General features: G+C 43.5%; 1 protein-coding gene across 1 annotated transcript in view; it reads right to left on the bottom strand.

The window, feature by feature from the left end:
- The window catches only part of LOC126188135 (collagen alpha-1(III) chain-like), a 212,571-nt gene that overhangs the window by 78,500 nt on the left and 109,174 nt on the right, over window positions 1-24,897 (bottom strand). Inside the window, exons 2-3 of the mRNA XM_049929626.1 lie at window positions 18,072-18,158; window positions 17,849-17,983 (exon numbers count right to left, since the gene is read on the bottom strand). Coding sequence (XP_049785583.1) covers window positions 17,849-17,983; window positions 18,072-18,158 — 222 coding nt within the window. The remainder of the gene's footprint in view (window positions 1-17,848; window positions 17,984-18,071; window positions 18,159-24,897) is intronic.

The raw sequence follows: 24,897 nt of genomic DNA, 5'->3' as shown, positions 1-24,897 counted from the left end.
ATTCCGTAGAAATGTTGGAACACGTGAGGCAATACTGACCTTACGACTTATCTTGGAAGAAAGATTAAGAAAAGGCAAACCTACGTTTCTAGCATTTGTAGACTTATAGAAAGCTTTTGACAATGTTGACTGGAATACTCTCTTTCAAATTCTGAAGGTGGCAGGGGTAAAATACAGGGAGCGAAAGGCTATTTACAATTTGTACAGAAACCAGATGGCAGTTATAAGAGTCGAGGGGCATGAAAGGGAAGCAGTGGTTGGGAAAGGAGTGAGACAGGGTTGTAGCCTCTCCCCGATGTTATTCAATCTGTATATTGAGCAAGCAGTAAAGGAAACAAAAGAAAAATTCGGAATAGGTATTAAAATTCATGGAGAAGAAGTAAAAACTTTGAGGTTCGCCGATGACATTGTAATTCTGTCAGAGACAGCAAAGGACTTGGAAGAGCAGTTGAACGGAATGGACAGTGTCTTGAAAGGAGGATATAAGATGAACATCAACAAAAGCAAAACGAGGATAATGGAATGTAGTCAAATTAAGTCAGGTGATGCTGAGGGAATTAGATTAGGAAATGAGACACTTAAAGTAGTAAAGGAGTTTTGCTATTTAGGGAGTAAAATAACCGATGATGGTCGAAGTAGAGAGGATATAAAATGTAGACTGGCAATGGCAAGGAAAGCGTTTCTGAAGAAGAGAAATTTGTTAACATCGAATATAGATTTAGGTGTCAGGAAGTCGTTTCTGAAAGTATTTGTATGGAGTGTAGCCATGTATGGAAGTGAGACAAGGACGATAACTAGTTTGGACAAGAAGAGAATAGAAGCTTTCGAAATGTGGTGCTACAGAAGAATGCTGAAGATAAGGTGGGTAGATCACGTAACTAATGAGGAGGTATTGAATAGGATTGGGGAGAAGAGAAGTTTGTGGCACAACTTGACTAGAAGAAGGGATCGGTTGGTAGGACATGTTCTGAGGCATCGAGGGATCACAATTTTAGCATTGGAGGGCAGCGTGGAGGGTAAAAATCGTAGAGGGAGACCAAGAGATCAGTACACTAAGCAGATTCAGAAGGATGTAGGTTGCAGTAGGTACTGGGAGATGAAGAAGCTTGCACAGGATAGAGTAGCATGGAGAGCTGCATCAAACCAGTCTCAGGACTGAAGACCACAACAACAACTGCTTGCAATCACCTCCCTTTCACCCTGTATCGATATAAACATCCTTTTAATTTATATAGATTGTTCGTAACCGGAAAACTACTACAAACTCGTTTGGTCTTGTGAATGTCAAATCATAACAGGTACTATTACAGTGTGCTTGAATTCATTACTGCTCGGTCCTGTCTCAGGTTTGCTTGCCAAGAAATGTTATCGTACGTTGACATTGGAACCCAGCAGTTTTGGTGAGGGCGTATTACAAGATTTCCCACTGTTGTGAAGATATTTCCACAAAAAGAAGAGTAATTGAAGTAACAAACAGAATAACTGTAATTACATTATTATTCTCTGGGCCATCGGTGACCACGAATCAGGATGTTGATTAAAACTCCGAACTAATAGCCGTGAAGTTTTTGGGGACATTTTGAGTGCATGTGGAAATGATAGGCTAATAGGAAATGGAGATGGCATATTTGTTGCCGTAAATAAGAAACTCAAATATACACAGAAAGAAATTCAAACTGCATGCGAGACTGCTCGCGCAATACTCCGCATCAACGATGGGCACAAACTTATAATGGGGATCTTCTATCGTCCACCATTCTTACCTTGTGGTGTAACAAAAAATTTCAGAGCAACTTTCAGTTTGCGAGTACTTAAGTTCCCCAATCATACTGTCATCATCGGAGTACATCAAATCAAATGGGCGTGACAAGACGTCCTGCACCCTGCGTCAAAAAACTGCCTACAACAGGTAGCTTGCAAAGCCCACTCAAGACGAAAATATGTTGGATCTAATGGCAACAAATAGACGTGACTTCTTTGAATATGCCTACGTTGAAACAGGTATCAGTGACCAAGATGCAGATTTTATAACAACGACTACCAAAGTGAAAAAAAGCAACGAAAACAAGTAGAAGGATTTATATGTTCAGCAAACTAGATGAAGAGGCAATTGTGGGGTACCTCAGTAAACAATTTGAAACACTTAGGTCTGGAGCGGAGCGTTATAGAACTGTGGCTCACATTTAAAAGAATAGTTGACTCGTGGAAGAGGGCCACATAGGTGCTGAAAGAACTAAGCTGACAGATGCTCAAAGATAGACGCAAACTATCCCGCGAAGCCCCGCTTACAAAGTGTCAAGAAGTAGCTTGAAGTGATATATCTAGGGATAAAATGCAACCTCTTACGTATCACTCCCTTGGGATCGTAGGACAAGATCAGGCTGATTACAGCTCACACAGAGACGTAATCGTTATTGCTGTGCTTCAGACATGAGTGGAACGAGAAGAAGGTCTAATAACTGGTTCAATAGGAAGTTCTGTCGTTCATGTAAAATGAAGTTTTAGACAGAACTGTTCCCTATACGTCACGAGAAGTTTCGCATATCAAAAACGTCATACTAGAGCTATTTCGATACACCAGTGTAATGTGTTTTGAAAGGAAGGTGACGTGTCCGACTCATGTTGGACGTCTGTCGGGCCACTGTTCTGACTCATACGGCAGCCTATAGGCGGAGCCCGACACGGGCGGCTGAACACAACACTCGCTGATGGAAGACGGGCCGCTGGCCTCATTCTTTGGCCCGTCTGAATACCTTCGGGCGTCCTCTCGCGCCTCCATGTCTGTCACAGTGTCTGTGCTGCGTCGTTTAAAGGCTAATTCACGTGACAACATTAGGTTTCACGAAACTGATTTCGTATATGACGGAAGGACACAACGACACCAGACTACACTTCAGCATCATTGTATGTGAGTGCCAGAGTCGTCTCCGAAATGAAAGTTTTGGCAGCTGCACGAACAGTAGCGTAATTAAGTCGTGTCTGTATGAAACCGATACATAAGTATAAGAGTCGTGTTTCGATACATGATTGTATAAAAAGACAGGTCAGCTGGGTTTCTCAGCGACCTTGCTGCAAGAAGTTGTGGTGGAAGACTAGAGAAATCATTTCAGCCACCTGAGACCAGGTCAGACTTAATACTGTTAATGATGAAACAAGGAAGGAAGATACTATAGTGCCTGATGTATTGTCTTCAGAACTGAAATTACGGATTACATTGCGTTTTTTTTTTTTTTTTTTTTTTTTTTTTTTTTTTTTTTTTTTTTTTTTTTTAGCACGTGGAGATTCATAATCGTCTTTACAGCCAGATGTTTTATTTGTTTATATTTTCCGCAGCTCAAATATCGTAAATCCTTCCACGTTCAGATCGTGTATGACTGCCCTCAAGTTCAGCAACACATCGCTACTTTTTCTGCAGTCAGTATCACAAAAATCCCCTAAACTACTATGCATAGCATTGATGTCCTGGAAATGAACGATTTGCTCCGTTCCTCACTCCACATTTAAACTTCGTTGGCACGCCACAGACGCGACACATAACCTCAGGCCCCATGCAACTACTAGTTTCGTGTCGCCAAAGTTGTAACGAGCCGAAACTGTTTAACTTCGCCAGCGACTTGCGCAAGCATGCTCCGCACATGCGCTTTGATCTGTAACGCTGTTTCGAAACTCAGATTAGTAACGTAGTGTCGTCATGTCAACTAGCCGTAATATAACCTCAGAGGCTTCATCGAGAAGTTTTTGCATATTATGCCGTATTGATACATGGAAAAGGAAGGAAAGCACGGCTGTTCTGGCCACAAACGGATCAGTCGGGCCCGAATGAACGCCGTGCCATTCTCTGCCAATGGCGTCACTGGGTGCGGCATGGCGGGACATGTAGTCACCACGACGCTCTCGCGGTCGTTGTCGGGTTGCTTTACCTTGGAACCGCTGCTGAATTACTGAACGCCGAATTGCACACTCCTGTCAAAATTTACGAGATGATTCAGGATGTGTTTAACGTAATTTCTAATTCAATATATAGACGAGCGCAATATTACATCAAATATTTAGGTTAGAGCAACATCCTCTTGGGATCAGTTATGAACAGCTTGCCCAAATCGCTGATAAACCACCGATAATATTCTCAGACAACGTTCATCGTCGCAAATCATAAATAGAAAGTAACAATGTGACATTACTAAACTTCAGGAGTATCCACGGTAAAGTGCCAGAATTAGTATGGCTTATTAAACCTAATAATGCCCAGATAGTATTAGGAACAGGATGTCTGTTGAAACCTTTAATGAGCAGCAAAGAAATCCTGAATATAGACTGGAAAATATATAGCAAGGATAAGTTAGACGCCTTTGGTGGCGACGCCTTTATTGCAATAAAGAATTGTATAATATCTAATGAGGTTATTACGGATTCCGTATGTGAAGTAGCGCAATCTGGGTCAAACATGATAGTCGGATATCAGAATGCAGTGTTTCGCGGTGGTAACATTGAATAAAATGTTCACGTGCTTCCAGCCGCGTCAAGTACTTCAAAAGCCAAGAGCTTTCGATCGAACACATCTTTGCCGTTGCAAAGTGGAATGACTGATGACGGCCTGCCGATACGACCTTATATACCCTAGCTGCTGAGTGTGACGTCACTGCTGTTCACGGTATCGCCATATATGGGCAGACGTTGACTTCGCCTTCGAAGCGCTGCTTCAACTTCGCGATCGCTGGATCCCACGCCGCGCAGAACTGCAGGTTACATCAGTACCTACTGTAGTGATTTTTATTTCGATAGCTTCTTTAATTACACAGTCCCAGAGGCCGTTAGTTCCAGTCACGACAAAGGTTTCGCCAGACTTGATCCGGTAACAGTTTCCTAGTGCATGCTCAGCTGAAACGGCTTTTTCAGGGTAGCGTAGACAATAAAACTTCTCATGGTCCTGCCTGAGTTGTTCTGCAATGCGTATTGTTTGTCCGTTGTAAGAATGGCTACACTTGAAAGGTATCTTACGCACTCCAGGTGTTCTGAGATCTACTACTTTTTTATCTAGTCCCAGCAATTGCCGGACTTTTGACGATCGATTTGATGTTGTGTCTTTCAAGCAGGAGAGTTGCCTTCTTTAACGCAACAAAAAAGAAAGTTTTTTCCTGAGTGTCGTCGGTGGTCTTGCTTGAGTTCCCTATATTTAATTGTTGATCGTTGCGCTCGTTGTTGCTGAAGACCTGGCGTTGGTGGCTCAACTCTTGGGGTGTGTTGCTGGATTTTGATACCGCTCTGCACGATGCACCAATATTCGAAAAACAGCACGCCTCTGTGCCGGGAGTTGATGGCTGATGGCGTGCAAGTACAGATCTCTGTGCGTAGGTTTTCTTTACACGCTGTGGCCAAGGCAACATTTTCGTTTGCGGCGGACGAAGACTTCGAGAAAGACCAATGCATCTTCTTTTTCTATTTCCATAATTAATGGGATGTTACTTTTAATACTGTTGAGATGTTCCAACAACTCTTCAGGTATTTCAAGTCCACGGGGTCAAATGACGAGTGTGTCGTCAAAGTACCAAAATAAACTAGGCTTTAACGCGTCCTTATCCAAATTCCTTGAAATTCTCCATAAAGATACGAGGGTTGGAACTTAAATAGTGCAACTATTTATTCACAACCGATACAAAAGAGTTACATGTTTTCACCCGTTACTGTCCTTCAAAGTAGTCACCAGCGCTGTGTAGAACCCGTTGCCAGCGATGTGGAAGGCGTAGTATACCGTTAGCAGAGCCTGTTCTATTGATGGTGCAATAATTCTTGATGGTGGGCCACTTGGTAGCTTCCGGTAAGTACTTTCGTCTATTTGCGAGTACATCTTCAGACCGTTGTCCACGTATGTCATAATTAAGGCTGCTGTCAGCAGGAAGAAACTCAGCGCTTTCACCAATGCGTTCAGCCCTGCCATGTTGGGTGCTGGTAGCATTACTTTCTCGAGAATACGGTTCGTTTGACGCCGTATTTCGTCCGCCGTTTCACCGTGGAACTTCCGGACTGCCTGTTCGAAGTCACTTATTATTGCACTGACGGGAACGTCCTGCGGTGAAGGTGCGAAGTTAAAGTCCTTTCTTAAGTACCGACATGGCACTTGAGCCTGTGACTCTCGCCGTCATGTTGATGACGGTGACTTCGGAGGATCTGTGGTCCGCACCATGTTGCTACGAGATCCGGCTGTACTTCCATTTCCGCTTTTCCGTAGATTTGTGATAACCTTTGTTGGAAATACAAGAATATGTTCGTGACCCGGTAGGAGGGGGGTGTCCCACCTCTACAGCTGTCATTGACGGGCAACAGCTTCGAATGTAAAGGAGTTTAATCATTTAATACACGTAGAGTAACGAACATCTCCATGAAGTACGATAACTATCGGACTACTGCTGTAACACCTATCGCTTCCGTTAGTATATCCATGTGGTACTGAAAAAGAAATTTATTTTAGTTGAAGGACACCTGAGAATGTGAGTAACTGTTCGTGTTTCACCTGAGGCTCTTCCTTTCTCAGAACCTATATAACATTGTGGAAGGGAACTATAACTTCCCACTAAACGTTCCAGCTTATTTCGATTATGCTTTCGCAGATCTTGCCTTGTAAATATCGACATTTAAATGCTTCTGTACTTTATGCCTTGGTTCGATACGCAAGACATATTCTTATATCGCTTATATTTGGTTCCAGCAGACATCGTTTACTACAGTAAGTACCGTAGCTCAGTTAGTCCTTTGTATGGAACAAGTCACATTTTAGAAAAATATTACCTGGTCCAGGTGTCACACACACACACACACACACACACACACACACACACACACACACAAACCTTCTTTTTTGACACTTAATTCTCATATGGACTGAAGAGAACGGTGAGGATATAACACTTTGTTGCAGGTAGTTCGTGTCGCCTGGGATTGTCACACTATTCCTTGATAGCTGCCTCACATTCGTTCCATCAAACTGATGAACTGTCGTAAGGGGTGAATGAAAAGACCTACCTTAGCTTATGTTCAGCTCTGCTACCCTTTTGCAAAAAATCAAGAAAACTAAAATTGTCCTTGTAATCTTTTTCTTTTCGACTGTAATGTCTTTCTTTTCGAATAATCTGACCAGTTGCCTTGTTTAAAATCCTGACTTACAAAACTATGCATATTACAACATGTAGTTGAACAGATGTATGGTACCATGTATATTAAAATATATAGTTGAACAAAGCTCTGCATCAACCTCCACATGATGACTGTAATTCACAGTCAAGTGCCTGGCAGAGGGAATAACCTTCAAGCTGTTTCTCTACCGTTCCACTTTCGAACAGCGTGCGAGAAAGACTAACACTTAAATCATTCCGTGCGAGTGCTGATTTCTCTTATTTTATTACCATGGTCATTTCTCCTTATGTAGGTGGGCGCCAACAAAATATTTTCGCATTCGGAACAGAAAGTTGGTGATTGAAATTTGATGGAAACGTTGTACGGCAACGAAAATTAGCTTTGTTTTAATGTCCGCCATCCTAACACGCATATCATATCCGTGACACTGTCTCCTCTACTTTGCGACAGTACAAAACGAACTGCCTTCTTTGTACTTTATGGATGTCCTCCGTTAAACCTGTCTCATGCGGATACCACACCGTGCAGCAATATTTAAGAAGACGGAACACCGTAGCGTAGGCAGTCCCTTTTAATAGGCACGTTCTGTCAGTAAATCGCAGTCTTTGGTTCACTTTCCACACAACATCATCTATGTGGTCGTTCCAATTTAAGTTATTACTAATTGTAATCCCTAAGTATTTAGTTGAACCCTCAACCTTTAGATTTTTAAGATTTATCGTGCAACTGAAATTTAGTGGATTCCTCTCATGAGAATAACTTCACGCTTTTCATTATTTATCGTCAACTGTCACTATTCGCACCATAGAGATATCTTTTGCAATTGGTTTTGATCATCTGATGACGTGACCAGATGTTAAATACTAGCATCATCTCGCGAATAATCTCGCCATGGATGGGGACTCAGTTAAGAGGTAAATCTACGTCCACTGACTGCCGGACCACCCACCACCGACGAGCCGCTGTATCATCCTCTGCCACTGGCCTTCTCCTGATGTGGCAGACATACTGGCTAATGAGAAAACTGGATGCTTTATTGAAACTGAATACAGAATGGAGATTACCAGTGTTCACGTCAACCGCGGCGACCGTTATTGGAGTGCAGGGTATTATGGATTACAGGGTTGCCGTTTGTGTGTATCATCAGAACAGCGTGTGTTGACATTTATCAGTTTACTTGGCCTGTGTTGAAAGCAACCATGGATAATCTGCAAGACGGAGGAGTGATTCTTTCACATTGTGTCTGAAATGATACGTTGCCCTACGTGCGTGAACATAACACTGACTTTGATTACCATAAAACTTACAGTTTTAATCCAGTTTTATTACGCAGCCAAAGTTTCGTTGTAAGATCTCCCTTTTCAAAACCGATTATTCTTCCCCATTATTCACGGTCACCAAATATCGTGATTTAGGCTTTAGGCTGCTTATTTAATTGGGAATGGTACATCTTGCAAACGATGACTGAACAGAAGAATTTTTCTATTCACTCCCGTGAGACATCAAAGCAACCTTTTAAGTCTTCTGTGGAACGATAATTGGATGTACGGTGTTTCAGTCGTAATAACATTCGTGTAGAGAGAGGAATGATGTGAATAAGTAGCCTCCTGTAGTTCCTATTCAAAATTACCCTTCCACACGCCCTTAACGACGTTATAAATTGTAAATTATCCTGACTAACACTTTAATGCAGCTGTTCTCCATTGCAGTGCCATCATTGTCAAGTGATTAATTTAATCAAGATTTATAACTATACAGTACATCCCTCTAATCAGATTCGACATTTTAAAGCACAGTACAACCTACGATATTTTGCTGGATATAGTATAACGAATTTTCGATGTGCAAAATATGCTCCTTCTTAAAGTCGTTAGGTTCCTGTAAGATCACAGAACAATTTATGTTTTCTCGCTAATTAGCCGTGTCGGCATCTTTAACAAACAGGCTCTACTGGAAGTGCGTACCAAGGACGGAGGACGATACATGAAAGTAACAACGGCTGTTGGATCGCAAGGCCGAACTGTTCAAAACACGATATGTCATTTTATCAATGAAAAGCTATGGCATATAAACAGGAGAAGAACAACAAACAGGGACCACTTCGTCCGATGTCATTAATCACACTTGCCACAACACATGAGGCCCTACTTCTGAGGCGACCAATTTAAAGCACTCCTAGAAACTTAAGACACATTGTTACAAGAAAAAATACCATTTCGGTAGACAATCAGCAGCAACAGGAATTCGAAAACAAATAACGTGATTCGTTTCATACACGTGTATGCACAACTTAAAGAGCTGAAATAAATTATATACCTAAGCTGGAAATTAATGTGACTCTTGATGAATGAAAGAATAAATAACGGCTACCCTCATCTGAAAGTATTTAATAACAGATATGTGAAACATGTTGGCTCTCTCTCCTTTCTTCAGGTATTTTTATACACCAACAGGAACAGGTCTTGTTTACCTTGCTTTCAATTGCTAAACTTTATTATCACGAAGAAATTTCTTTATACATTAAATGAGGGGCGCGTGTTATAGGAAAATTACCGAATATTGACATGTTCAAATTCCAGCTGCCACTGTCCAAATAGTGCAAATTTTAAGACTATTAAAACAAACACAGAACTCATTTTTGTGTGTACCCTAAACTCACATGAGATGGCCTGTTAACCCCTTGTGCTGGACAGGTAGCTGGGTGGCATTCGCAATCTTTCTATGGTGCTGCGTTGGTGGCACTACTTGGAATACGTAATTAATTCGGTACAATTTTGGTATCATACATATACGAAATAGCAGCGCCTGTGTTCGTACTGCTTAATAGCAAAGGCACTGTTATACGTCAATACCAGGGCCTCGACTCTCAATAAATGTGTCCTTCCTGGACTCATAACGTACGAGTGCAGGTTGTGACACATGAGCGACGACAAACGGGAGTTTGTCTCTGTTAGTGACTCGTTCACGGATAGCCAAAGCTGTTACGGCGACCACACGCGCAAAGCGGAAATTCCGGATTCGAGCCCCGGACCAACGAAAATTTTTACTATCGTCATTCCAGTATACACTAGTGGTGTTCATATTCGCAATTGCGGATACATTTCCTATATTTCTGCATCATTTCTATTGGGATGCAATGTCTACTGCTTCGGAAATTTTGGCACAGCTACCAAACTGAATGTGGTAACAGTTTATCAACATCCTTGACAGTAACCGCTGGTCTGAGTCTCTCATCTGCCAGAGACACAGAATTTGGAACCAAGGAAATAAAAAGCAATGTGCAAAATACAAATTGTATGTATAAGCACTACCACCAACATCTACTCTTGTTTTCAGCAATAATCTGTTCTGACAGATCACTGGTAGCTCCTTGTCCAACGTGGGCATTGATAAGAATGAAGCCACTAACCAAGAATACGTGGAAAGAAGTTTACAAGCAACATTGAATGATGTACGAGCGATGCGCTGGTTATATCCATATCTATATCAAATTAGTTCAGTCAGCTTAAAGTCGGTTGTTGCATAACGTACAGCAGCCTCAGAGGTCGTTTAAATAAAGAAAAGGAATGAATTTTCCCCCTGCAGCGGAGTGTACGCTGATTTGAAACTTCTTGGCAGATTAAAACTGTGTGCTGGGCCGGAACTCGAACCCATAACCTTTGACTCCCGCGAACAAGTGCTCTACCGACTGAGCTATCCAAGTACGATGCAGGACTCATCTCTCAGCATTACTTTCACCAGGGCCTCACTCGGATCTTCCAAATTTCAGAGAAGCTCTCCTCCATATTCTGCGGAACTAGCAATCTTGAAAGCAGAAAACTGCGCATATACGACTTATCCAAATCCTAGAGCACTTGCCCGCGGAAGACAAATGTTCCAAGTTCGAGTTCCGACCAGGCACACAGTTTTAATTTACCAGAGAGTTTCAAATCAATGCATACTCTGTTGCAGGGTGAAAACCATTCTGGAAACAATCCCCTTGACTGCGACTAAGTCATTTCTCCGCAATATCCTTTCTTCCACGAGAGCTAGTGTCTCAAGGTATGCAAGAGAACTTCTGTGAAGTTTAGAAGGTAGAAGAAATAGTGCTGGTGGAAGCGAATCTTTGAGGAAAGGTTGTGATTCGTGCTTGGAAAGCACGGTCAGGGGAGCACTTTGTCGCCAGAAGCAAGTGTCGCAGGTTCGAATCCCGACGCAACACCCAGCTTTAACCTACCAAGAAAATATGACAACGAAAAAATTAGAAGTTTTTCAGTGTATTGCTAAAGAAGCATAGTCACCAAACCATAATGAACCGATATACGTCGATGTCGGTATGCAGTTTCCACAGTAGCAGTTACATTGAAGTGAGGCTTATTCTATTAAGATGTCAAATGTAATGAAACAATTCGCTTTGTTAAGTATTTTGGTGGAAGAGAGTATAAATTAACTGTCAGATCTGCAAAACGTTCATTTCGCATATTCACACACAGTTTTAGTTTCTAGTTGCAGCCAGTTTCTGTGCTTATTACTACGTGTGCTTTATTAGCTTTGAAAAGCTTTAATAGCTTTAATAACGTCGATGTTACGGTGTTACCTCAAATCACTTTTCAAGTATGGAGGACAATTTTCGAAATTAAAATCGAGATGCTATAATTTTTATGTTATAAATGAGCTTCCCTACACCTCTGAAATGATGTGACACATAGCGAAGGTCAATTAACATTATCTACTGAGCCTTAAACTCAGTTGCTGAACGGGGGATGCGTCCTACAACATTTATCTAAGACTCGTCCGACATTGATTGTGTCTATGAAATATTCTCTGTCCAAGCTAATCTGTTGCATTCAGCATTTCGAGTTCGACAAGCCATCGATGTACCTCGATATCCAATATAAGCGTACTTTCACTCACTCACGACGTGGCGATTTTTTTTTTTATAACACTTCGAGAAGATGTGTCTGTGGTTTCTAAATCTACATCCATACTCCGTGGCAGAGAACACCTTGTACCACAGCTAGTCATTTCCTTTCCTGTTCCACTCGCAACGACTGTCTATATGCCTCAGCAAGAGCCACAATTTCTCGTATCTTATCTTCGTGGTCCCTATGCGAAATATATTTTCACATTAGTAGAATCAGCCTGCAATCACTTTCAACTTTCGGTTCTGTAAATTTGCTCAACAGCGTTTTTTGAAAAAATGTCGCATTGAATCCAAAGATTTCTACTTGGGTTTCCGAAGCACGTACGCGATAATTACGTTTGTTCAAACACCTTTTTTTTTCTTTGGGTGATCAGTCTTCTGACTGGTTTGGTGCGGCCCCCACGAATTCCCCTCCTGTGCCAACCTCTCCATCTCAGAGTAACTCTTGCAACCTACGTCCTCAATTATTTGCTGGATGTATTCCAATATCTGTCTTCCTCTACTGTTTTTGCTCTCTGCAGCTCCCTCTAGTACCATGGAAGTCACTTACTGATGTCTTAACAGATGTCCTATCATCCTCCTTGTCAATGTTTTCCACATATACCTTTCCTCTCCGATTCTGAGCAGAATTTCATCATTTCCTATCATAACAGTCCACCTAATTTTTAACACTCACCTTTAGCACCACATCTCAAATGCTACGATTTTCTTCTGTTCCCATTTTTCCACAGTCCATGTTTCATTACCATACAATGTTGTGCTCCAGTTGTATATTCTCATAAATTTTTTCCTCAAATTAAGGCCTGTGTTTGATACTAGTAGATATCTCTTAGCTAGGAATGCCCATTTTGCCAGTGCTAGTCTGCTTTTGATGTCCTTCTTGCTCCATTCGTCATGGGTTATTTTTCTGCGTAGGTAACAGAATTCCTGAACTTCATCTACTTCGTGACCATCAGTCCTGAAGTTAAGTTTCTCCCTGTTCTCATTTCTGCTACTCGTCATTACTTTCATCTTTCTTCGCTTTACTCTCAGTCCATATTCTGTACTCATTAGATTGTCGATTCCATTCAGCATGTCTTGTAATTCTTCACTTTCACTCAGGATAGCAATGTCATCAGGAATCGTGTCATTAATATCCTTTCACCTTGAACTTTAATTCCAATCATGAACCTTTCCTTTATTTCCATCATTGCTTCTTCGATCTACAGACTGATCAGTAGGGGGAAAGACTACATCCCTGTCTTACACCCTTCTTAACCTGAGCGCTTCGTTCTTAGTTTCTAGTCTTATTACTCCCTCTTGGCTCTTGTACATATTGTATATTACCCGCCTCTCCCTATAGCTTACCCCTATTTTTCTCAGAATTTCAAACACCTTTCACCATTTTACATTGTCGAACACTTTTGCCAGGTCGACAAATCCTATGAACGTGTCTTGATTTTTCTTTATTCTTGCTTCCATTATCAACCGCAACGTCAGATTTGCCTCTATGGAGCCTTTACCTTTTCTAGAGCTAAACTGATCGTCATCTAGCACATCCTCAATTTTCTTTTCCATTCTTCTGTATTTTATTCTTGTCAGCAACTTGGCTGCGTGAGCTGTTAAGCTGATTGTGAGATAATTCTCGCACTTATCAGCTCTTGCAGTCTTAAAAATAGTGCGGATGATATTTTTCCGAAAGTCGTTTGGTATATCGCCATACCAATACATTCTAGACACCAACGTGCATAGGCGTTTTGTTGCCACTTCCGCCAATGATTTTAGAAATTCTGATGGAATGTTATCTATCCCTTCTGCCTTATTTGATCTTAAGTCCTCCAAAGCTCTCTTAAATTCTGATTCTAATACTGGATCCACTACCTCTTCTAAATCGACTCCTGCTTCTTCTTCTATCACATCGCCGGCCGGAGTGGCCGAGCGGTTCTAGGCGCTACAGTCTGGAACCGCGAGACCGCTACGGTCGCAGGTTCGAATCCTGCCCCGGGCATGAATGTGTGTGTTGTCCTTAGGTTAGTTAGGTTTAAGTAGTTCTAAGTTCTAGGGGACTGATGACCTCAGAAGTTGAGTCCCATAGTTCTCAGAGCCATTTGAACCATTTTTTTTTCCATCACATCAAACAAATCTTCCCCCTCATAGAGGCTTGCAATATATTCTTTCCACCTATCCACTCTCCCCTCTGCATTTATCAGTGGAATTCTCTTAATGTTACCACCCTTGTCTTTAATGTCACCGAAGGTTGTTTGAACTTTGCTGGATATTGAATCAGTCCTTCCGACAATTATTTCTTTTTCGATTTCTTCACACTTTCATGCAGATATTTCTTCTTAGCTTCCCTGCAGTTCCTATTTATTTTTTTACTCAGCGACTTGTAGTTCTGTATTTCTGAATTTCCCTGAACATTTTAGTACTTACTTCTTTCATCGATCAACTGAAGTATTTCTTCTGTTACCCATGGTTTCTTCCCAGTTACCTTCTTTGTACCTGTGTTTTCCTTTCCAGCTGCTGTGATTGCCCTATTTAGAGATGTCCATTCCTCTTCCACTGTACTGCCTACTGAGCTATTCCTTATTGCTGTATTTATAGCCTTAGAGAACTTCAGGCGTGTCTCGTCATCCCTTAGTACTTCTGTACCCAACTTCTTTGCATATTGATTCTTCCTGACTAATCTCTTGAACTTCAGCGTACTCTTCGACACTACTACATTTTGATCTCAGTCTACATCTGCTCCTGGGTACGCCTTACAATCCAGTATCTGATTTCGAAATCTCTATCTGACCACGATGTAATCTAAATGAAACCTTCCCGTATCACCCGGTTTTTTCCAAGTATACCTTCTCCTATTGTGATTCTTGAACAGAGTATTCGCTGTTACTAGCTGAAATTTGCTACAGAACTCAATTAGTCTTTCTCCTCTCTCGTTCCTTGTTCCAAGCCCATATTCCCATGTAATCTTTTCTTCTACTCCATCCCCTACAACTGCATTCCAGTCCCCCACGACTATAAGATTTTCATCTCCCCTTACATACGGTATTACCCTTTCAATATCCTCATATACTTTCTCTATCTCTTCATCTTCACCTTGCGACGTCGGCACGTATATCTGAACTATCATTGTCGGTGTTGGTTTGCTGTCGAATCTGATAACAACCCGATCACTGAATTGTTCACTGTAACACAGTCTTTGCCCTACCTTTCTATTCATAAGGAATCCTACTCCCGTTATACCATTTTCTGCTGCTGTTGATATTACGTAGTATTCATCTGACCAGAAATCCTTGTCTTCTTTCCATTTCACTTCAGTGACTTCTACTATATCTAGTTTGAGCTTTTGCATTTCCCTTTCCAGATTTTCTGTCTTCCCTACCTCATTCAAGCTTCTGAAATTCCACACCCAGACTCCTGGAACATTATCCTTTGGCTGATTGTTCAATTTTTTTCTCATAATCACCTCCCCCTTGGCAGTCCGCTTCCGGAGATCCGAATGGGGGACTATTCCGGAATCTTTTGCCAATGGAGAGATCATCATGACACTTCTTCAATTACAGGCCACATATCCTGCGGACATACGTTAAACGCAGTTGTTTCCATTGCTTTCTGCGTCCTCGTGCCGTTGATCATTGCTGATTCTTCCGCCTATAGGGGCAGTTTCCTACCCCGACAAGATGGTGCCCTGAACGACTGTCCATTCCTCCGCCCTCTTTGACAAGGCCGTTGGCCTTACCTACCGGTAACAAATCTAGCAGCCCGCTTCAGAGGTGCTTCGATGTCTTCCTTTAATCGGACCTGCCGCGGATCCCAAACACTCGAGCAGTACTTAAGAATAGGTCGCGCCCGCATCCTATATGCGGTCTCCTTTACAGATGAACCACACTCCCGAAGTTCTCCCAAAAAAACGAAGTCGACCATTCACCTTGCTTACTTTTACTCTACAGTTTGAGAAAATAATTTACGTTAACTATATACTGAGGTGACAAAAATATATGGGATAGCGATATGCACATAAACAGATGGCCGTTTGTATCGCATATACAAGGTATAAAAGGGCAGCGCATTGGCGGGACTGTAATGTTTGTGCTCACGTAGGTCGTATGAAAAGTTGTCCAACCTGATTATGGCCGTACGATGGGAATTAACAGACTTTGAACGCGTAATGGTAGTTCGAGCTAGACGTATGCGACAGTCCATCTCCGAACTCGTTAGGGAGTTCAGTATTCCGAGATCCACAGTGTCAAGAGTGTGCCGGGAATACCAGATTTCAGGCAGTGGCCGACGGCCTCCACTTAACGACGAGAGCAGCGGCTTTTGCGTAGAGTTGTCAGTGCTAACAGACCAGCGACATTGCGTGAAATAACCGCGTAAATCAATTTGGGACGAACGAAGAACGTACCTGTTAGGACACAGCGGCGAAATTTGGCTTTAATTGGCTTCGGCAGCAGACGACCGACTCGAGAGCCTTTGCTAACAGCACAGCATCGACTGCCAGACACCTCCTGGGTTCGTGACGATGTCGGTTGGACCGTAGACGACTGGAAAACCGTAGCCTGGTCAGTGCCAATTTTCTGTTGGTAGGAGCCGATGGTATGGCTCGAATGTGGCACGGAGCCCATGAAGTCATGGACCCATGTTGTCAAAAACACACTGTGCGATCTGGTGGTGGCTCCATAATCGTCTGTGCAGTGTTGACATTGAATGGACTGGGCCTCTGGTCCAATTGAATCGATCATTGGCTGGAAATGGTTATGTTCGGTTACTTGGAGGCTATTTGCAGCTATTCATTAACTTCATGTTCCCAAACAAACATCGAATTTTTGTAGATGATAATTGTTCGAAATTGATTCGAAGAACATTCTGAACAGTCCTAGCTAATGATTGGGCCACCCAGATCACGGGACTTGAATCCCATCGAACATTTCTGGGATATAATCGGGAAGTGAGCTCGTGCATAAAATGCTGCAGCGGTAATTATGGACGGCTACAGAGACAGTATCGCTCAGTATTTCTGCAGGGGACTTCCAGCGATTAGTTGATTCCATCCCACGTCGAGTTGCGGATGATGCTGTAGTATATCGAGAGGCTGTAACAATGGAAAATTGTACTGAAATGCAGGAGGATCTGCAACGTATTGACGCATGGTGCAGGGAATGGCAATTGAATCTCAATGTAGACAAGCGTAATGTGCTGCGAATACACAGAAAGAAAGATCCTTTATCATTTAGCTACAATATAGCAGGTCAGCAACTGGAAGCAGTTAATTCCATAAATTATCTGGGAGTAGGCATTAGGAGTGATTTAAAATGGAATGGCCATATAAAATCAATCGTCAGTATAGCAGATGACAGACTGAGATTCATTGGATGAATCCTAAGGAAATGCAATCCAAAAACAAAGGAAGTAGGTTACAGTAGACTTTTTCGCCCACTGCTTGAATACTGCTCACCAGTGTGGGATCCGTACCAGATAGGGTTGATAGAAGAGACAGAGAACATCCAACGGAGAGCAGCGCGCTTCGTTACAGGGAGATAAACTCCAGTGGAAGACTCTGCAAGAGAGACGCTCAGTAACTCTTTCGACAAGTCTTTCGAGTTGACGCCACTTCGGCGACTTGCGTGTCGATGAGGATGAAATGATGATGATAAGGACAACACCAGACCCTGAGCGGGGAAAATCTCCGACCCAGGAGGGAATCGAACTCGGTCCATTAGGTATGACATTCCGTCGTGCTGACCACTCAGCTGCTAGGGGCGGATGTTCTGGTGATGATTAGAACTTTGTGACGACCCCTCGAGTTTCCAGTGCGGCTGTTGCCCGGCTGCTCACCTGCCACTTGCTGAGCTGCCAGTGGGGTACGAAGAAAAACCGGTCCGCCGGATCTGTGGGTGCGACGGGGTGCCGGCCTCCCAGGCGATGTAGGTAGCAGCGGCCCGCCGGAACATCGCGGTACGCCACCAGCTTCTGCAACAGCAGGCAGCGTCCAACCTTCAGCAGACCGCGTCCCTACGCCGCCTTCGGCTCTCAGCACTGGTGGGTGTTCAGTACTTACCCTGTCGTAGTCGAACAGCGACCGCGTGGCGACAGCGCGGGGCGAGGCCGGTGGCCGCGCGTAGTACAGCACGCCCTCCAGCCGCTCCTGCAACACCAGTACACGTGCCGCTGCAGCCACTCCAGTCCCAAAACAATTGCTAAAGGTGCGGCCAGACAGGGAGCTGGTAGTCTGCGCGTCAGTCCCTGGTCTGCATAATATGCTATGGCACCGACTCGGTTAAACAGACCGCTCCCGCCCGCGACGGGCAGCCGGCAGGTTGTGAATATTTACAGAAACCGCGGAGACCAGGTGTGAGAAATCTCGGAATAAATCGAAAGCTTAATTGATTTGGTGTGTGCAAGCGTACCGGGTGGCTATAATTAAAAAGCAGCAACTCCAGTGTGTGCTGTAATTATCGTATGGCAATGAAACTTGGTAGATATGCTAATGCATTAATATGGAAAAGATTTACGCTGGGAAAAATTAGTTCCAATTTTGGCCACCAAGTGTAAATCTGGCGCTGTACAGCATCTCGTCGACGTCTCCGGCACTTGTATTGAACGAACTCTATAATAATAAAATCGACATTATGTTTTTCTCTCTTGTTTGACCTTTCCTGCCCACGTCCCGTTCCTAACCGTTACATTATGCAAACATTTCTATACGTCTTTCTTTCATTCACAGCGTCAGATTTGCACCCGAAGGCCAAAAGGCCGGCCTCTGTGGCCGAGCGGTTCTAGGCGTTTTAGTCCAGAACCGCGCTGCTGCTACGGTCGCAGATTCGAATCTTGCCTCTGGCATGGATGTGTGTGATGTCCTTAGGTTAGTTAGGTTTAAGTAGTTCTAAGTCTAGGGGACTGATAACCTCAGATGTTAAGTCCCATAGTTCTTAGAGCCATTTGAACCATTTGAACAGAAGGCCAAAACAGAAACGATTTTTTTAATTTTTATTCCTGGCCTAGATCGGATTCGTATTGACGCATCAGCTCATCTACCACGTTTCACTACCGTATGATGATTGAAACACTGGTCCTCTTTGAGTATCTGCACTTTAAATATATCCACCGGGTACTTCTGAAAGATACCGAATATAAAAATGTGTCGAAAAGTTGTGAAAGAAATATGCGCTAGTCTGCATCAGGTAGCTATTAGTTTATTCCATACCAGCTGTAGTGCCCGGCGTCGCCCGGAATGTTTAATATCTGCCACACAGAGTAATTGGCCCTGTGCCTTGATACTCTTAACAAATGCAAGTCGCACGGGAAACTGCAATCAGTTTAAATCGAAGAGCATATTTGAACCACTGGGTGTCAACGAAATGCAATGAATTAACACGTCCTCACCCGTGACACTCATAAAAACCAGGTTCTAGGCTGACAGTTCGTAATCCAAGCTAACACCCACGCTTCGTAACGTCCACACTAAATAACCGTCATATAATAAAAGCTGATTTAAAGGATTTTAAAACTTGTGCTTTCGGAGCAAGTTGAGTTGTGCTTTGTTATCAATATTTGATAAACCGAGCTTCGATAATCCGAGCTTTGATAAACTGAACTCGATATTTCTGCTGAACTTCGATAGGAACAAAATGATTTTCTATTATCATTTTTAATTCATTTCTTCGAGCAAATTTTTCCTGAACGAGAAGATGATTAGTTTCATCACCCGTTGTTACATTTAGCGGGAAGTATCTTATTGTGTTTTTGGAGAATTCGTTTTCTGTTGTACCGCTCAGTTATCAGTCTTTCAAGTAGGACTGTATTTAAGCACGACACGAACTGTTCGAACAGTTTACGTCACGCTGTGGGAAATTTCGAGCCCTGTCCGATCTTTCCATTAGTCCGCGATCTAGTGACTTTTGTTGGTACTTTACCACAACCTGCCTTTGCGTCTGTATGGCACTGCATTTTAATAATGAAAACAAATGTCAAACACGAACTTAAATATCTTCTAGGTTATATGTCATGTGTAACAACGGAAACTAATCAATAAATAAAAGTCTGAAATATTGTTTACGCCAAATTCTCTAGCTTTCGCTGGTTCAGAAATTAAGTGACGTCTGATGGTACAATCTCGAAGACGAGTATTATCGCTGTAATTTATTCTCGTGATAGAAATTACAATTAGTTAATGCGCTGTATTTCATTCGTTAGGCATTTATTTTCTTAATTGTTTCACCTGAACGCAAAAATTTGAAGTAAATCGGCCAAGAACTACTAGAGAGTTCTGGAACAACATTTCCCACTTAAGTATTACATATATATATGAGTCAAGTCAGATTACAGAATCCTATGTAGACAGTGATCTTCCTCTTGTCTTGAAGGTAAAGTATGTACAATTTCATCAAGGTCGGGACAGAACTGTAGATCTGTACGAATTACAAACAAATACACACACACTCTTCTTTATATATACATATATTTGTAAATAAATGCATACTCGTATAATACACATAGTTATTATAAATATATCTGCGCTTCCAGAAGATGACTGCATGAAACACGACAGACAGAAAATAGAAGCATGCCAGTGGATAGAGCGTCTCTACAATTTTTTAAACTTACATTACAGGTAATCAATGTGGGCACCGTTTGTGACGCGACAAACGTTAATAGGTTTGTGCAGTTCATTGAAGTCGCTGCTGCTTTCCTGGGAAGTGCAACAGCAAGCAGCCTGCTTTGGAAATCTTGCATCGGGTTGCCTGCCTGCAGCCGCGAACTCATTACGTGGGGAAACAGGGAGCGAATGTTTTTTCTACATGTTCTGGCAAGCCTGTCGCTAGTGGGAAGCTCGGCAACTACGCCACGGCACGTATTACGAATCGAAACATGGAGGGATTGATGTGTGTCCATTTATTGTGTGTCTTGTAGCTTTCGCGTAGTCATATTCGGAAACCCGGTAGGTACTTTTGGATACAAATCTGTTTTGACACTGTAGTTTTATTTATATACGGTTTGTAACGGGTATAAGTGCAGATAATTTTATATGTGATACCTTAATACGTGCACACATCAGTGTGTTGTTTTCTCCCTGCATCAAACACTCTTCCCATACATTGACGATATTCTACCCTCCGTTTTGCTGCCTTTCATGGCAAGCCATCCTGGGCTTACACTTCAGCAGGATAATGCACGTCCGCACACGGCGAGAGTTTATACTACTTGTTTTCGTGCTTGGCAGAAATGTCGCCGGATCTCTTCCACTGTGAGAACGTTTGGAGCATCGTGGCTAGGACTCTCCAACGTACTTGTTATTTGGACGATCTAACGCGTCAGTTGGACAGAATTTTGCACGATTTTCCTCAGGGAGATATCCAACAACTCTATCAATCAAAGCCAAGCCGAATAAATGCTTGCATAATGGCCAGACCTGTATCAACGTGTTATTGACTTGGGCAATTTGTGAAGCTCTTGCTCTTGAATAAATCATCCATTTCTTCTAAATTTGTAATAATTTGTTTACCAGTACATTTACAGAGCGACAATTATTGAACTACATGAAATAACATATATTAGTCACAAACTACGGCGTGCACACAATTTATTCTACATGTAAACGTCACTACAGATATCTGGATTTAGGTTGTGACAGTTTAGATTTGCCAACCATCATTGGCGATGATGTGGCAAAGACGAATAGCGAAATTCTGCATGACCTTCTGAAGTGTCGGAACATCGATACCGTCAATGACCTCCTGAATAGCTGTTTTCAGCACAGAAATGGTTTTGGGGTTATTCCTGTACACCATGTACAGGAGTCGCATGTGTTCAGATCCGGAGAATATGGCGACCAATCGACGCCCATGCCAGTGGCCTCTGGGTACCCTAGAACCAGAATACGATCTTCAAAGTGCTCCTCCAGGACATCAAACACTCTCCTGCTTCGATGGGCTCGAGCTCCATCGCGCATGAACCACATCTTGTCGATATAAGAGTCACTTTGGATAATGGGGATGAAGTCATCTTCTAAAACCGTCACGTACCATTCGGTAGTCACCGTGCCATCAAGGAATTTCGCACCGAATATTTCGTGACTGGACAATGCACGCCGGCCGGGGTGACCGAGCGGTTCTAGGCGCTAAAGTCAGGAGCCGCGCGACCGCTACGGTAACAGGTTCGAAACCTTCCTCGGGCATGGCTGTGTGTAATGTCCTTAGGTTAGTTAGGTTTAAGTAGTTCTAAGTTCTAGGGGACTGAAGACCTGAGAAGTTAAGTCCCATAGTGCTCAGAGCCATTTGAACCATTTTGACAATGCACACCACACAGTCACCCATTGAGGGTGAAGAGACTTCTCGATCGCGAAACGCGGATTCTCAGTCCCCCAAATGCGCCAGTTTGGCTTGTTGACGAACCCACTCAAATGAAAGTGGGCTTCGTCACTAAACCAAACCACATTCACATCAAAGTCTTGTTCGTCAGTGCTGTGGTCAATAGTGTTGGCGAAACACAAAAAAAAAAAATGGTTCAAATGGCTCTGAGCACTATGGGACTTAACATCTGTGGTCATCAGTCCCCTAGAACTTAGAACTACTTAAACCTAACTAACCTAAGGACATCACACACATCCATGCCCGTGGCAGGATTCGAACCTGCGACCGTAGCAGTCGCGCGGTTCCGGACTGAGCGCCTAGAACCGCTAGACCACCGCGGCCGGCGGCGAAACACAACCGCTGCTCCATGGCTCTTGGGCTTAATGGCTGATGGTTTTGAATTTTTAATTGGAAAAGTTGCAGGTATTCAACAACAATTTGTCACAGTGTCTCTTGGTTTACTCCCACTTGTTCTACAGCTCGTCTGGTCGATTTTCTGGGGCGGGTTTCAAACACAGTGCGTGTCTTCTCGATGTTTTCAGTCGTTTTCACCCTTTCGGACGACCGAATTGCCAACACTGTCATCACAAACACTACCCGTTCGCAAACTTTCTTTGACCGCAGTTAGGCTGCTATTTCTCACATAGTAGGCCTTCAAAAGCGCTATACGCTCATGCGCGTGTACCGTGACATTTTCACGTGCAACCTTCGTACATCCATAGTTGAAACGGAGGACCGTGGGACATAAGCTGATATAAAGGTATCTTAAAAATGAAGAAATTCCTCCAGCTGTATTTTAAGGGTCGATTTTATTTTGGCAACTAGTTTCAACGTTGTAACAACGTCATCTTCAGGCCCATAAACTGTTGACGTCATCTGCGTGCGGCTGATACTAGAAGTTCACGTGCAAGTGGCCGACAAGACGCGTGTGCATGGACGTATTAATTCCCATCATGCCTTGCGGCCAACCTTGCAGTTTGAACGTCCTAACGCAAGCCGTTCAGAAATTATGACGATTTTATTTCATATAGTTCAATAACCGTCACCCTGTACATCAGATCTACCGATTTTCGTCGCGTTTGGGTAATTCATTCGTGGTACCTCGCTTTTTTTTGTCATAGAATGTATTTTGTTTGGTACAAATGAGTACTTACGCCACCTTTTTGGAATTTTCACTATCACTCCTGACTGAATCTCCTGCTCTTCTTGTGTCACATTCTACATGAGCCACCTATGCTAGCTGTTGATAGTGAATGTGGGAGAGACAGACGGTGCTCGAGTGAGCGGGAGATATCGGGTCCAGTACTGGCTGTGTATGAGCGTGGGAAACCGCCTAAAAGTGACGGCGCGCTAGTCTGCATCCGGCCACGCCGGGGTGGTCGTCTGGGGCCGAGTCACCGCAGCGATTCCCGGAAAGGCGCCTCCCGCCGACCATTGGCCGGCTGTGGACTCTGGCCAGCACGTGCGGCCGCTGGCCGCTGCCCGCCGTTGCCGTAATTGGCGGACGGAAGGCCGCGACGGCCACTAATTAGCCCACAATGCTCGCAATTACTCTGCTGTACTGAGGGGGGAGGGGGGAGGGGGCAAAGTGCGCCGCAGCTCGACGCCCGCCGCCGGCTCCCACACTCCCAATCCATGGGCAATCTACACTACTGGCCATTAAAATTGCAACACCAAGAAGAAATGCAGATGATAAACGGGTATTCATTGGAGAAATATATTGTACAAGAACTGACAAGTGATTACATTTTCACGCAATTTGGGTGCATAGATCCTGAGAAATCAGTACCCAGAACAACCACCTATGGCCGTAATAACAGCCTTGATACGCCTGGGCATTGAGTCAAACAGAGCTTGGATGGCGTGTACAGGTACAGCTGCGCATGCAGCTTCAACACGATTCTACAGTTCATTAAGTGTAGTGACTGGCGTGACATCTGGAGAATGTGCTGGCCTGGGCAGCAGTCGAACATTTTCTGTATCCAGAAAGGCCCGTACAGGACCTGCAACATGCGGTCGTGCATTATAATGCTGAAATGTAGGGTTTCGCAGGGATCGAATGAAGGTAGAGCCACGGGTCGTAACACATTTGAAATGTAACGTCCACCGTTCAAAGCGACGTCAATGCGAAGAAGAGGTGACCGAGACGTGTAACCAACGGCACGCCATACCATCACGCCGGGTGATACGCCAGTATGGCGATGACGAATAGACGCTTCCAATGTGCATTCACTACGATGTCGCCAAACACGGATGCGACCATCGTGATGCTGTACACAAAACCTGGATTCGCCCGAAAAAATGACGTTCTGCCACTCGTGCACCCAGGTTCGTCGTTGAGCACACCATCGCAGGCGCTCCTGTCTGTGATGCAGCGTCAAGGGTAACCGCAGCCACGATCTCGGAGCTGATAGTTCACGCTACTGCAAACGTCGTCGAACTGTTCGTGCAGATGGTTGTTGTCTTGCAAACGTCCCCATCTGTTGACTCAGGGATCGAGACGTGGCTGCACGATACGTTACAGCCATGCGGGTA

The sequence above is a fragment of the Schistocerca cancellata genome, chromosome 5 (genome assembly GCF_023864275.1).
Source record: "Schistocerca cancellata isolate TAMUIC-IGC-003103 chromosome 5, iqSchCanc2.1, whole genome shotgun sequence".
NCBI classification, from domain to species: Eukaryota; Metazoa; Arthropoda; class Insecta; order Orthoptera; family Acrididae; genus Schistocerca; species Schistocerca cancellata.
The sequence above is the reverse complement of the archived record's forward strand: the minus strand, read 5'-3'. Positions and strand labels throughout refer to the sequence as shown.